We start from the raw sequence: 15301 nt of genomic DNA, 5'->3' as shown, positions 1-15301 counted from the left end.
TTGATTCCTTCTGAATTTATTGAGACATGTTTTATCACCCACAATCAGGTTTATCTTGGTAAATGTTCATTTGAGAAGAAGGTTGAGAAGAATACTGTTGTTGGGAGGAGTGTTCTATCAATGGCAATTAGGTCAAGTTGGTCGATAGAGTTGTTCAAGTTTCTTTCCTTCCTGATTTTTTGTCTACTTGTTCTATTATTGAAAGAAAAGTATTAAAATCCCTTACTATAGTTGTGGGTTTGCTACTTTTCCTTGTGCTTCTATTAATTTTTGCTTGATATATCTTAAAGCTGTTATTTGGTTGTATTCTATATAATGTTTAGAATTGTTACATCCTCTGAATTGACTCCTTCATCATCATGAAATGACTTTCTTTATCCCTAATAATATTCTTTGCTCTAAAATCTACTTGATTTGATATTATATGGCCACTTTATGGCTTTCTTTGAATTAGAGTTATCTTTTAACATACTTTACTCTTAAACCATTTGTGATTTAACATTTGAAGTACATTTGATTTAGGCAACATGTAGATGGGTCTTGCTTCTTTATTTAATCTGAAAATCTCTGCCTTTTAATTGGAGCATTTAGACCCCAGTGGCACTAGTGGTAAAGAACCCATCTGCCAATGCAGGAGACATGAGAAGTGGTAAAGAACCCACTTGCCAGTGCAGTAGACGTAAGAGATGCTGGTTTGGTCTCTGGGTTGAGAAGATCCCCTGGAAGAGGGCATGACAACCCACTCCAGTATTCTTGCCTGGAGAATCCCATTGGACAGAGGAGCCCGGAGGGCTACAGTCCATAGGATAGCAATGAGTCAGACATGACTGAAGCAACTTAGCACGCACGCACGTAGATGGTCCTGCTTTTTATCTTATCTAAAAACCTCTGCCTTTTAATTGGAGTACTTAGACCATTTATATTTGATCTTTATTTAATATTTAATCTGATTATCTATGCCATTAGGTTTAAGTCTATTTTCTTACCATTGGTAGTGTTTTTCTTTGTCCCTAAAAAAAATGCTACTTTATTTTATCAGATGTATCTTTTTTCATTCTTATATTTTTATTTGTAGTTTAAATGCGTCTCTTGAAAATGCCGATAAGCTGGATTCTGACTTTAAAAATGTTAACATATACAGTACCTAAAATCTAATGCTAATGAATGTTCCTTTTCCCCAAATATTACCAGGATCTTAGAAGAGTTTTCTATCACCCCTTTCTTCCCATTTTACATGTTATTGTATCAAGTATTTTAATTTTTTAACCTCATCAATCAAATAACGTTATTGTTATACTGCTTTCTTTATTCACATCTCACATGTCCTTTCTGTAATGTTGTTTTTATTTTTCCTGAAGAAATCTTTTGGAAGTTACTGTCATAAATTTCTTTCTGTAGTTAACTTTTTCAGTTTCTTTCACTTGAAAATTAATGGTAGGATGGCTGGTTGACAGTTATTTTCTTTTAGTATCTGCTCCCATTGTTGCTATTAAGACATTTGCTTGAGTATATTGGCCGATAATTTCACATATACTCTGTCATTTCTCTCTGGCTGCTTTTTACATTGTCTTTGATGTGCTTCATTTCACTATATGATGCCTAGATGTGAGGTTTTTTTTTTTTTTTACTTTAACTTTCTTCTAATTCATTATGACTCTTGAATCTGAAAATTCATGTCATTCATCATTTTAAGAAAATTCTCATCCATTATATTTTTGAATATGTCTTCTCTTTGCAAGTCAAATATGATAAAACTTTTCATTCTGTTATCTGTGTCTTTTAAATATCATTTTAATATTTTCTATATCTAAGTGATATTTGGGGAATTTCAGGGCTTGTCTTTTTCATAGTTATCTTTTCATCTAAAGACTAATCCGTTATTTAACCTCCCTACTGAGTTTTAATTTCAGTTATCTTTCACATTTTGAAGAGAAATTCTATTTCAACTCTTTTTCAAATATGATACTGTAAAAACTAATACCTTGTTTTATGTTTGTGTTTTTTATTATAGTCCTCTCTGTATGTAGTTATTCCAATGTCAGACATCCTCCAGAGTCTAAATCTGTTTGTTGCTTTGGCTCACTTGCTAATGGTGTCTTGTTTCCTTCTTTGAAATTTGGATTGTGAGTTCATGTTTAACCAAGACTTTTTGTAGAAATGCTTTAAAGCTTAGATTGCGGTAAGTCGATCCATAGAGAATTTGTATAAAATTCTGTTAATTCCCCTTGGTGTTACCATTCCAGGACCATTTTCAGTTAATGTCTCAGTTAAGGGTTTCCCATGATTACTGTACATGTGAACCCCAAACTCACATTAGGAAAACACTGTTAAGCTAAGAGAGATGTTATTTTGTTATCTTCCAGTATTTGTAGATAGACTTACATTAAAGGCCTAATCCTTAGAGGGCCCCTACTTTACACAGGAGTCTCAGTTCTAGTTCTCCACATTTTATGAGATCAAATAATTAAAATCCAAGAGTTATGAGATCAATAAATACTATTTCAATACTCAACTTATCTCTGAGGCTTCCTGCTCCCTCTTCATTTTTTGGCCCATGGGAATTTCCCTTCATTTTTATGTGAGCTTGCCTACACATTATAAAATTATATTTTGTATACTTCTTCAGCATTTCTTAGTTATTTTGTAGTGGCAGAATTTTTCAAGATGTGTATTCCTACACAATAACAGGAACAGAGGTTGTTGCATTTTAGTTCGTAGACTCTTTTTCTAGACTCTTGACTTTTTGGGTTAGAACTTTTCATTCTTATTCCTCCATTCTTTAAGACTAAAGGTAAGCTATTATTTGTTGTTGTTGATCAGTCACTCAGTCGTGTCTGACTCTGCGACCCCATGGACTGCAGCACACCAGGCTTCCCTGTCCTCCACCATCTCCCAGAGTTTGCTCAAACTCATGTCCATTGAGTCAGTGATGCCATCCAGCCATCTCATCCTCTGTCATCCCCTTCTCCTCCTGCCCTCAATCTTTCCCAGCATCAGGGTCTTTTCCAGTGAGTCAGATCTTTGCATCAGGTGGTGAAAGTATTGGAGCTTCAGCTTCAAGCATCAGTCCTAAAATGAATATTTAGGGTTGATTTCCTTTAGGATTGACTGGTTTGATGTCCTTGCTATCCAGGGAATCTTAAGAGTCTTCCCCAGCACCACAGTTTAAAAGCATCAATTCTTTGGCACTCAGCCTTCTTTATGGTCTGCAAACAATGATAGACTTTATTTTCTTGGGCTCCAAAATCACTGTGGATGATGACTGTAGCTATGACATTAAAAGACGCTTGCTCCTTGGAAGAAAAGCTATGACAAACCTAGACAGCGTATTAAAAAGCAGAGAGATCACTTTGCCAACAAAGGTCTGTATAGTCAAAGCTATGATTTTTCCAGTAGTCATGTACAGATGTGAGACTTGGACCATAAAGAAGGCTGAGCTATTATTTTTAGCACCATTTTAATTTCTGAAAGAGCCAGATCTTCAGGTGCTTTTTTGGTTTTGGCATCATGTCAAAACCATTATTTGGATTGCCATTCTTTAGGAATCCTGTTTTCTCTCTGGCTGAATCCTCAAAGACCTTGAATCATTTGGCACTTTTCAGTTATCATCTTCCTTGATGTGTCTTGCATGTGCCTTGATAGCCACTCTCTTCTTGGTATTCTCGTCCTCTGATTTCTGAGATCCTTCTTTATCCTGATTTTGTTCCTAGAAAACTCAGTTCCCAATGCTGGCTCCTCTTCCTCTGCTTCCCTTTACACTAGGCATTTCCTCCGTTTCTTTTCTTCTTCTGTCTTTTCTGCCCACCTGGAGTCCCTGGGTTATGAGGTACTTTCATCTCTTCAGCTATTCTCTGCATTCTGCCTGTCTGTAGCCCAGGCCCTGCCTGGGCAGCAGGTCCATGTGTTGAACTGCCTACTCAGACCCCTGGGGCTCCCACTCTTTTGGCAGCACTAACATTTTGCCAGCAATTCTGATCTAGAGAAACGGGGAGGTATGTCCTCCTGTAGAATATCTCAGTTTTCATCTGTTTTCCTCTTACAACAAAACAAAGTAAAATTAGTTCTTTGAAGAAAAATGACATATAACAAATAGCAAATATCGATACTGCTGATAGTGTTGAAGTGTAAACACTGAAAGGTCTTATTTTTGGGAAGAATCATGATAGCAATTGGTAAAAGAAAAAAGGCTGGCAGATGCTGAGAATATACCATGTGGTACCTCATAAAAATGTGATGAAATAATGTTAAGGCTTACTGAAAATTATACCCTCTAAATACTATTAAGTAACTGTTTCATTTACTGAAGTGAATTCTCTGCGTGTGTTTTTTTCCTAGATTTTCCTCTTTAAAAGAATGTCATTGATGAGTCAGAAAACTGTGGAGATTAATAATGAGCCACTCCCAGAGATAAAACCAATAGGAGACCAAATAGCTTTTAAAGGAAATAAGAAAGATGCCAACCAGAACCACATGGGGCAAAATCATCAGGAAACCTCACTTCCCAATATGGAGAGAAGGTCAAAATTTTGTACAATACTTTGAATATGTTTGTGTGTTCATGGTCACCAAGCACATTGTAATTTATACTTGAAAAATTTTTTGAGTTCTGAAAGAAAGTTTCTGATAACAAACTTTTAAAGATATAACTTAATAATATGTTTTATCTGGTTTGAATAGTATGACCAGTTTTGATGTTTATTTAAATACTGACAGTTTTGACAAGCAATTTCAGAATATGTTTATCTCCAGCTCTCCTTCAAGTGTTGTGGCCTTAACTGTTCAGTGTTGCAATATAAAATATATTTTTATATGTGGAAGTCAAATTATAATATTTCATAGTTTTGCTAAACAGCTTTATTATAATTTCATAAGACAATAATTGCAACCTCATGACACTGTAACAGTTTTGAATGTATTTGCAATTTTCAAAAACTGAGTCAAAATTGTTTTGAATGAACATATTTTAATAAACTACATCTGGTCAGTTCCACTGTTTAAATGGATGAATATGAATAAAATTTGGGGGTACTTGGAGGTATCAGTATACAAAACAGGGGCAAAAATATTAATTTAAAAATATTGAAAGACAAAATGCATTTACCTTTGAGTAAAGAAAATAGGGCAACTGTGTAAACAGGACATCTTTGTGGAGAAACTGTTGAGGTTTGACATGAAAACACTGCAGATTATGTGCTGTGATCTGCACTGTTTGACCATGCCACAGATCACCAACCTAGGAGAACCAGACACAGCCTGACCGACTCATTTCAGCTGTCTCTAGCACTGACAGTGGTAACTAGGGTTGGCTCCGCCACAAGGAATGGGAAGGGTAAAGCTGTAAGTAAGGTAGAATAGAAACATTGCTTTCCAATGCTCACAGATGCTACTTTGAGCAACTCAAAAAAAATTGAGCAACTGCCTTCATTTTTCCCATTCTAGCTTCTGACTAAAACATTTTCTTATTCAATCACAGTGACCATTGCTCCATTTGAACAGATAAACTCCATCTTTGTGTTTCATGCACAAGAGCTAAAAGGATGTTGTTAGTCTAGAATAGACCTGATTTTGAAATCTTGCAAAACAGTCTCATACTACATTTAGTAGAATTCTAATATTATTAAAAGTAAATTTAATAAAAAAATGTTTGCTATCGCCACTATAGTACAGTATTGTAAGAATACTTCGCCAAAAATATAAGCTATAGAAACCCAAGTGGAACTGAAACTCACAAATAATACTAAGACATGCCAAGTGTGATAGACAAGATATCATAAAATGGCCCCTGAGGTTCCCACCGGCTGGTATATGTGCCCTGAATAATCCCTTCCCTTTGAGTATAGTGGGGAAACAGTGACTATGATGAGATAGCACTCCATTGCTTATGTTATATTATGTGGAGAAGGTGAAATATTTTGCAGATATAATTGAAATTCCTAATCATTTAACTTTAAGCAAAAGAGAGAGAATCCTAGGTGGGCCTGACCTAATCAAATTAGCCTTTTCAAAAAATCTCTAGATATCAGAGTTGGACAAAGTCACAGCAATTCAAAGCAGTAGAGATGATCTCCTGTTGGCCTTGAAGAAGCAGCCTTGTGTGTGTGTGTGTGTGTGTGTGTGTGTGTGTGTGAGTCGCTCAGTTGTGTTCCACTCTTTGTGACTCCATGAACTGTAGCCCGCCAGGCTCCTCTGTCCGTGAAATTCTTCAGGCCAGAATACTGGAGTGAGTAGCTGTTCCCTTCTCCAGGGGATCTTCCCAACCCAGGGATCAAACCCAGGTCTGCCTCATTGCAGGTTAATTCTTTACTGTCTGAGCCACCAGGGAAACCCTGAAGAAGCAAACTACCATGTTATAGAGAGAGTCATGTGCCAAAGTGAGACGCCTCTAGGATCTGAAGGTCCTATGTATTCTATAACTGCAAGACACTGAATTCTTCCAGCAACCAGTGAGCCTGGAAGAGGAATTTAATGCTTATATTTGACCATAGCCCTGGCTGATCCTGATTACAACTTTGTGAGGCCCTGAACAGAGGACCTAGCTAAGTAGTACCCAGGCTCCTGACCTATGAAAACTACAAGATAATAAATATATATCATTTTAATCCACTAAGTTTATGGTAAATTATTATGTAGCAGTGAAAGCTAATATCAGTTTTATTCTGGAAAAGGGCCTCAAATTAGAAATTTGGAAAGTCTTCATCTCGGGAGTGAAGGAATATTTTATTAAATTGAACAAAAAATGCATTTAAACCAGGGATCGCATAGCTGAAGTATTTTCAGAGGCTAAACAGATAAGCATATTGGAGCTGCTGCCAATGTGTTCTAGCTGGTAATTGCTATTTCTCAATACTGGGCCCTGTATTGCCAGACTCTCAGCTGTTTTCAAAAGAAGCTGGAAATGTGGGTTTTTTAAAAAATTTATTTTTCAATTGAGGGATGATTGCTTTACAGAATTTGTTGGTTTCTGCCAAACATCTACATAAATCAGCCATAGGTTTACATATGTCTCCTCCCTCTTGAACCTCCTTCCACCTCTCACCCCATCCCACTCCTCTAGGTTGTTACAGAGCCCCTGTTTGAGTTCCTTGAGCCATACAGCAAATTCCCATTGGCTATCTCTTTTGCATATGGTAATGTAAGTTTCCATGTTACTCTCTACATATATCTCACCCTGGAAATGTGGGGTTTTATATAGGCAATTCATTTGTGTTCATGTCCATGCGTGCATGCATGTATATATAAACAGGGAGAGCCAAACCATAGCTCCAGGCCCAATTTTGGCCACAAAGGGCAAATTGTGACCTCAGTTTTAAACAAAGTACATTATTTTGGCAAGAGGATTTTGTTTACAAGGAAAAATATGTTGAAATAATTAATTAGGTCCTGGATTTATCGCAATTGTAATCTTCCCTTGTTTGGCCTCTGGAAATGAGAGTTAAACAATTACTTAGAAAAGTGATCCTTCTGCTAAGAAGGTAATTTTTTGTTGCGTACAAATGCATACTCAGCCTTCTTGGGAGTATGGGGAGTTGAGGGAGAATGATGGAATATTATTATCTTGAATATAATGAAGTAAGATATTTCTCCTGGAAGAATCTACATTAAAGTTAAAAGACAACAAACAAGCTTAATAGTAAGCAGTTCCTCCAGCAGTTGTGATGGATGACTACTTTGGCATAGTGTTAATACACAATTCTAGTCACCGAAACATCAGGAAATAGTATCCTAACCCTAAAGGTATTTACAAAAGCTACAGCAGGAAGTCTTATCTGATCAGGCCAAGCTGCATTCCCAAATAGTTCCATTTGCTTTTATTCTCATCTGGTATGTATAAATATGTATGTTATAATAGATGAGATGTCTTCAAGGTAAGGTTAGCAGTGGATTAGAGAGCTATATCTAAATTTAAATGATGGTACTATTTTTATTTTAAGAAAACTTGTCTGATTTAGTGATAAATATCTATCCCAAGGTGAAAAAAAGTTTTATATTCTAGAAAAGCTTTTGAAGTTTATCAGAAGTAATCTTCACAAGTAATTTCTTAGAATTTGTCAAAATATTAGCACAGTACTTCTGAAATTTTACAGAATTTTCCCTATGAGCTTTTTTGTTATAACAAAAGTTTTCTTTTATAATTTCTATCAATTGCTTAAAATCATTGAAATTCTGTACATAGGAATGTTTGAGTTCATATTTTTAGGTAGCTTATAATTTCCAACTTGGCATCAGATTTACATTAACTCCTTAATTGGTATAATTATTTAACTTACTGTATATATAATTAAGAATTAACAAAAGTTATATAAAAATGTAAACTAATTTGGGAAAACTTTTTAAATTGAATTGAAGCTTTCATATTTGAATTGAATATTGATGTACAGTAGTATGTTAGGTTCAGGTCTGCATCAAAGTGATTTTATGTGTGTGTGTGTGTGTGTAAGATTATTTTCCAATATAGGTTACTACAGTATGTTGACTATAGTTCTCTGTGCTGTATAGCAAATCCTTGTTGCTTAATCTATTTTATGTACAGTAGTTTGTATCTCTTAATCCCATACTCCTAACTTATCTCTCCCTCTTTCTCTTTCCCCTTTGGTATAACCATAAGTTTGTCTTCAAGGTCTGTGCGTCTGTTTCTCTTTTGTATATAGGTTCATTTGTATTATTTTTTAAAGTCCATGTATTGTTGTTTAGTCGCTAAGTTGTGTCCAACCATGTAACCCCATGGACTGTAGCCCACCAGGCTCCTCTGTCCATGGGATTTTCCAGGCAAGAATACTGGAGTGGGTTGCCATTTCCTTCTCCAGGGGATCTTCCTGACCCAGGGATCAAACCTGTGTCTCCTGCAGTGGCAGGCATCAGAAGGCAGATTCTTTACCTCTGAAGTGAAGTGAAGTGAAGTGACTCAGTCGTGTCCGACTCTTTGTGACCCCATGGACTGTAGCCTACCTGGCTCCTCCCTCCATGGGATTCTCCAGGCAAGAGTACTGGAGTGGGTTGCTATTTCCTTCTCCAGGGGATCTTCCCGACCCAGGGATTGAGCCCAGGTCTCCTGCATTCCAGGCAGACACTTTAACCTCTGAGCTACCAGGGAAGCCCCTTTACCTCTGAGCCCCCCATATAGTATTTGTCTTTCTCTGTCTGACTTCATTTTAGTGTGATATTCTTTTAGGTTCATCCATGTTGCTGCAACGGTATCTTTCATTATTTTTTGTGGCTGAGTAATACACACACACACACACACACACACACACACACACATATATATATATATCCATTGTTGTTGTTGTTCAGTTGCCCAGTCATGTCCAGCTCTTTGCAATCCCATGGATTGCAGCACTCCAGCCTCCCTGTCTCTCACCATCTCCTGAAGTTTGCCCAAGCTCCTGTCCATTGCAATGGTGATGCCATCCAGCCATCTCATCCTCTGATTCCCTCTTCTCCTTGTGCCCTCAATCTTTCCCAGCATCAGAGACCAAAATGCGAACAGCATCAGCTGTTCGCATCAGATGACCAAAATACTTGACCTTCAGCTTCAGCATCAGTCCTTCCAATGCATATTCAGGGTTGATTTCCCTTAAGATTGACTTGTTTGATCTCCTGCTGTCTAAGGGACTTTGAGGAGTCTTCTCCAGCACCACAGTTTGAAGGCATCACTTCTTTGGTGCTCTGCCTTCTTTCTGGTCCAGCTCTCACAACTGTACATGACCACTGGGATGACCATAGCCTTGGCTATATGGACCTTTGTCAGCAAAGTGATGTCTTTGCTTTTTAACACACTGTCTAGGTTTGTCATAGTTTTCCTGTCAAGAAGCCATCGTCTTCTAACTTCATGGCTGCAGTCACCATCCACAGTGATTTTAGAGCCTTAAAATCACACCATCCAGAGTGATTTTAGATTTTAGAGCCACTGAGAAGAGTGAAATCTGTCACTACTTTCACCTTTCCCCCTTCTTTTGCCATGAAATGATTAGACCAGATGCCATGATCTTAGTTTTTTTTGATATTGAATTTTAAGCTGGCTTTTTCGCCATCCTCCACCTTCATCGAGAGGCTCTTTAGTTCCTCTTCGCTTTCTGCCATTAGAGTGGTAGTAGCTCAGATGGTAAAGTGTTTGCCTGCAATGCGGGAGACCCGGGTTTGATCCCTGGGTCAGGAAGATCCCTTGGAGAAGGCAATGGCAATCCACTCCAGCACTCTTGCCTGGAAAATCCCATGGATGGAGGAGCCTGATAGGCCTCAGTCTATGGGGTCACAAAGAGTCGGACACGACTGAGCGACTTCACTTTCACTTTCACTTTCATCCACATATCTGAGGTTGTTATTTCTCCTGGTGATCTTGATTCCAGCTTGTAACTCATCCAGCCTGGCATTTCGCATGATATGCTCTGAGTATAAGTTAAATAAACAGGATGACTATAAATAAATAGCCTTGTTGTTCTCCTTTCTCAATCCTGAACCAGTCAGTTGTTCCATTCAGGGTTCTAACTGTTGCTTCTTGACCTGCATACAGGTTTCTCAGAAAACAAGTAAGATGGTCTGGTATTCCCATATCTCTGAGTGCTTTCCCACAGTTTGTTATGATCCACATAGTCAAAGGCTTTAGAATAGTCAATGAAACATAGGTAGATGTTTTTCTGGAATCTGATTTCTCTATGATCCAGCAAATATTGGCAATTTGATTTCTAGTTCCTCTGCTGTGTCTAAACCCAGCTTGATCATCTGGAAGTTCTCAGTTCATGTAATGCTAAAGCCTAGCTTGGAGGATTTTGAGCATAACCTTAATAGCATGGGAGATGAGTACAATTGTCCGGTGATTTGAACATTCTTTAGTACTGCACTTCTTGAAATTGGAATGAGGATTGACTTTCCAGTCTTCTGGCCACTGCTGAGTTTTCCAAATTTGCTGACATATTGAGTGTATCACATATTAAAATAGCATCATCTTTTGATTTTAAATAGCTCTGCTGGAATTCCATCACCTCCACTATCTTTATTGATCTCCTTGATGGAAAGAATACACAGAAGAACTGTACTAAAAAGATCTTAATGATGTGGCTAGCCATGATGGTATAGCCTCTCACTCAGAGCCAGACATTCTGGAGTGTGAAGTCAAGTGGGCCTTAGGAAGCACTGCTTCCAGTATAGCTAGTGGAGGTGATGGAATTCCAGCAGAGTATGTGATGTACTTTTTTTTTTTTAATTGAAGTATAGTTGATTTGCAATGTAGGGTTAATTTCTATGGTACAGCAGTGAAATAGAATCTGCATTAAATCTGTAGATTGCTTTGGGTAGTATTGCCATTTTAACAATATTAATTATTTCCCAAAAGCATGGGGTATCTTTCCATTTCTCTTAATCATCTTCAATTTCCTTTATCAATATTTTATAGTTTTCAGCATATAGGTCTTCCACTCGATTAAATTTATTCCTACATATTTTTTGATGTTTTTTTTTTTTAACTTGCTTTTTCTGATATTGTTAGTGTAAGGAAATATAACTGATTTCTGGATATTAATTTTGGATTCTGCTACCTTGCTGAATTCGTTTCTTAGTTCTAATAGATTTTTAGGTTTGTTTTTTGTTTGTGTTTTTGGTTTTTTTGGCTATGCCACACAGCTTGCAAGATCTTAGTTCCTTGACCAGAGATTGAACCTGAGCCACTGCAGAGAAAGCACCAAGTCCTAACCACTGTACCACCAAGGAATTCCCTAGCTCTAATAGTTTTTATATGGAGTCTTTATGATTCTCTATATAGAGTACCATGTCATCTGCAAATAGTAATAGTTTTACCTTTTCCCTTCCAATTTGGATACCTTTTATTTTTTTTTCTTGTCTGATTACTGTGGCTAGGACTTCCATTACTGTGTTGAATAGTAGTAGTGAGAGTGGGCATCTTTGTCTTATTCCTGAATTTAGCAAGAAGGCTTTCAGCTTTTCACTGTTGAGTATTATGTTGGCTGTGGGTTTGTTGTAAATGCCTTTTATTATATTCAACTATGTTCCCTCTACCACTTCGGTGCAAGTTTTTGTCACAAATTGTTGTTGAATTTTATCAAATGCTTTTTCTGTATCTATTGAGATGATCATGTGGTTCTTTTCTCATGTTTCTGTGTTATATCACATTGATTAATTTGCATGTCTTGAACTGTCCTTGTGACCCTGGAATGAATCCAACTTGATCATGGTGTATGATACTTTTTATATATTATTGGATTTGGTTTGCTAATATTTTGTTTAATATTTTTACATCAGTATTTATCAAGGTATTAGCCTGTAATTTTCTTTTTTTGTAGTGTCCTTGTCTAGTTTTGGTATCAGGGTGATGGCGTCATAGAATTAATTTGAAATTTTTCCTTCTTCTTCAATCTTTTGGAATAGTTTAAGAAGCAAGTATAAGTTCTTCTTTGTATGTTTGGTGGAATTTCACAGTGTATCCATCTGTTCCTGGACTCTTGTTTTCAGAGAGTTTTTTTTTTTTTTATTATAGTTTCTATTTTACTTCTAGTGATCAGCCTGTTCAAATTATCTATTTCTTCTTGACTCAGTTTTGGCAGGCTGTATATTTCTAGAAACTTTTTCATTTCTTCTAGATTGTCCAATTTATTGGCATAAGTTCATAGTATTCTTTTATGATTTTTATATTTCTGTGGTATTAGTTGTTATTTCTCCTCTTTCAGTTATTATTTCGTTTGTTTGAATCCTCCTTCTTTGCTTTTTGGTAAGCCTGCCTAGAGGTTTGTTGGTTTTATCTTTTCAGAAAAAAAAACAGCTTTTGGGTTTATTGATCTTTTCTATTGCTTTTTATCTGTTTTATTTCCTCTGTAATCTATATTATTTTCTTCCTTTTGCTGACCTTGGGTTGCAGTGGGTTGTAGTAGGAGAGGAGTGTGACCACAGAGTGATAGTAGGAAGCAGTGTTTTTGGAGTGATGGAACTGTTCTATATCTTGATTTTGGTGGTATTGCCTAAAACTATACATTATAAAAACTGTACACCCAAAAAAGATCCATTTTATTACATTGATTTTTAACAATAACATCAAATACACTTTAAAAAAAAACCTAATTCAGTCAAATAAATTAGATGTACCTTAAATAATGAGACTTGAAAATCTAACTTTTGACCTAAAGGTAAAATTTGGGTTATCTTAGAGTAGTAGTTCTTAGCCAAGGGTATATGTAAAACACAGGGAAGTTTTTCAAATGTGACTGCCTATGAACTACCTGGTTCTGATTCACTAGGTCAAGCCTAGGACTGGTTATATCTCTTTAAAATAGTTTCCAAGGTAATTATGATCTAACATCAAGTGGAGAATAATTTATTTGAACTGACAAATTATTATAAAACTTCAGAATGTTATCTCTCACAAGCAAACTACTATAAAAATTAGAAGAAATTTCCACATCGTTTTCTCTGAAAGATCCTAGTTGTATTAGTCTAGGTAGTTGAACTTCTGTAACAAAGACTCTCCAAATCTGAGGTAACACTGAGTGTTTATTTCTTGGTCATGTCAAAATACACCAATGGTGTGTAGATGACCTTGCTCCACACAGTATTTCAGGAACCTTGTCTCTTATCATTTGCTGGCTTTAGTATTCCCTTGGAGTCTTGCCATCCTCCAGGCCTGGAAGTTGTATATATCACTTATGCCCAGATTCCACTGGCATTCACTGGCATGGGCCCAACTTTCTATAAGGGAAACTGAAAAATGTTGGCTAATTGTGAGCCTAGGAAAACAAGGGCTCTACACAATGGAATATACTTAATCTGTGTGCCAATGGAGGGAATATCCATGTATTTTCTCAAGTAAGAGTGAAGGACTATGGAATACTTTATACTTTTTATAATTTAAAACTCATTATTAAGATGTTGCCAACAGCATAAAAAGCCAAGTTTCCAAAGCATAGTTGTGTGTTACTAAGAATACTGGAAAATACATAAAAGAGTTTAATTTGGGCTTTGGAGGCCTCCCACCCTATTTCTCACCCTATTATTGCTTTTGATCACAAGGACCTGCTGACATCACCCCTGATTGTGTCCCTTGTACCCTAGTGAATGGTTTTGTCCTCTAGGTTTTGTTTATCACCTCTGTTCTTCTCCAGTGTATTCAGTAAAGATCCACACAGATGTGTTTCCTCCCTTCCTACTTCCCATGCCGTCATACGGACTTGAGAAAAATTCACTTATTACACATTCATTATTACAGTATATAAAACTGTTACCTATATCCACAACATGTGTACTGTGTGTCTTAGCACATATGATAAATAGGATGTGGTCAGTGAGATGAACATCACAGAGGTACTCCAAGAAGAATGCACACGTGGAATGTAACCTTATCCCATTTTTCATTAAGAAAAATGCTAGAAAAGTGATTCTTTGGCTTGTGTGGTAGTGATAGCAACAGCATTTGTACATGTGGGAAGAAGTAGAAAGAGGAAGAAATAGAAAAGTAGAAAATATCTATGATCTACTGAAACAGTTTATCCCCTATTTTTGTATAAGGGCCTAAACATCAAACAAATGAAATAATCAATACATTTTGTCTGTTTCCTGTGTTTATAACAGACTGCATTTGCATTGATTTGAAAGCAAGTTTTGTTTCCAAGAAGAGATGGCTTACAAGGGATTTTATGCCTCCTTCCTGCAAAGCTGAATAAAGTAACATAATTGCATGGTATTTGGGCCATCTTTCACAATCATTAATAAAGGGATTACTCCAGCCACAAATATATCAAAGTAAGTATTTTCAAGGGTCAGAAGAGAAAGTACTCCAAAAGACCATACCACAGAGTCTTCAGCATGAGGTCAGTGTCAGAACTCTATCATAGGGTTATGACTACACAGTGGCAGGATTTTTATTTAGAAAGCCAGCAAAGTTTACTTCCATCAAGAATTGAAATATAAGACACAGGGTTCAGACAGTGTGTGGGAGAAGCAATAAAAAAAGGAATAAGAAGTATATGTATACTGATAAAATCAGTGTCAAATTAGGCAGTGGGTGTTTGATTTGCAAGCCTATATATCACTTTTTCCCTAAAATTCCCAATTCTATAGATTTTGAATTCTCAAAAAGAGGCCTAGCTTTCGTCAGGATTGGTATCTAATACTAAGGGGAATGGTCATAAAAGATAAAATTGAGAAGTTGGAAGAAATGTGACATTTTGTAAACTATAGGCAGTAAAAAGAGGCCTTGAAGGGATTGAAATAGCCATGGTTGAAAGAGAAATGGAAAACCACATAACTCAAAGAAACATGGCCCTCCCTCCCCCTGAACCATTTGGATTTAAGCATAGCTGCA

General features: G+C 36.6%; 1 protein-coding gene across 6 annotated transcripts in view; it reads left to right on the top strand.

The window, feature by feature from the left end:
* Positions 1 to 14730, top strand: part of RPGR (retinitis pigmentosa GTPase regulator) — a 69967-nt gene extending 55237 nt beyond the window's left edge. For 3 of the 6 annotated variants that reach the window (XM_044937438.2, XM_025277228.3, XM_025277229.2), the window contains one exon: positions 4336 to 4987. In XM_044937438.2, the coding sequence (XP_044793373.2) occupies positions 4336 to 4542 (207 nt within the window). In that variant the 3' untranslated portion in view covers positions 4543 to 4987. Of the gene's footprint in view, positions 1 to 4335; positions 4988 to 14568 lie in introns of those variants that run through there. The other 3 variants (XM_006072312.4, XM_006072314.4, XM_006072315.4) reach the window with 3 other exon arrangements.
* The last annotated feature ends 571 nt before the right edge of the window (positions 14731 to 15301 follow it).

This window comes from Bubalus bubalis, chromosome X, assembly GCF_019923935.1.
Source record: "Bubalus bubalis isolate 160015118507 breed Murrah chromosome X, NDDB_SH_1, whole genome shotgun sequence".
Lineage (NCBI taxonomy): Eukaryota > Metazoa > Chordata > Mammalia > Artiodactyla > Bovidae > Bubalus > Bubalus bubalis.
This window is presented reverse-complemented; position numbering and strand designations above follow the sequence as displayed.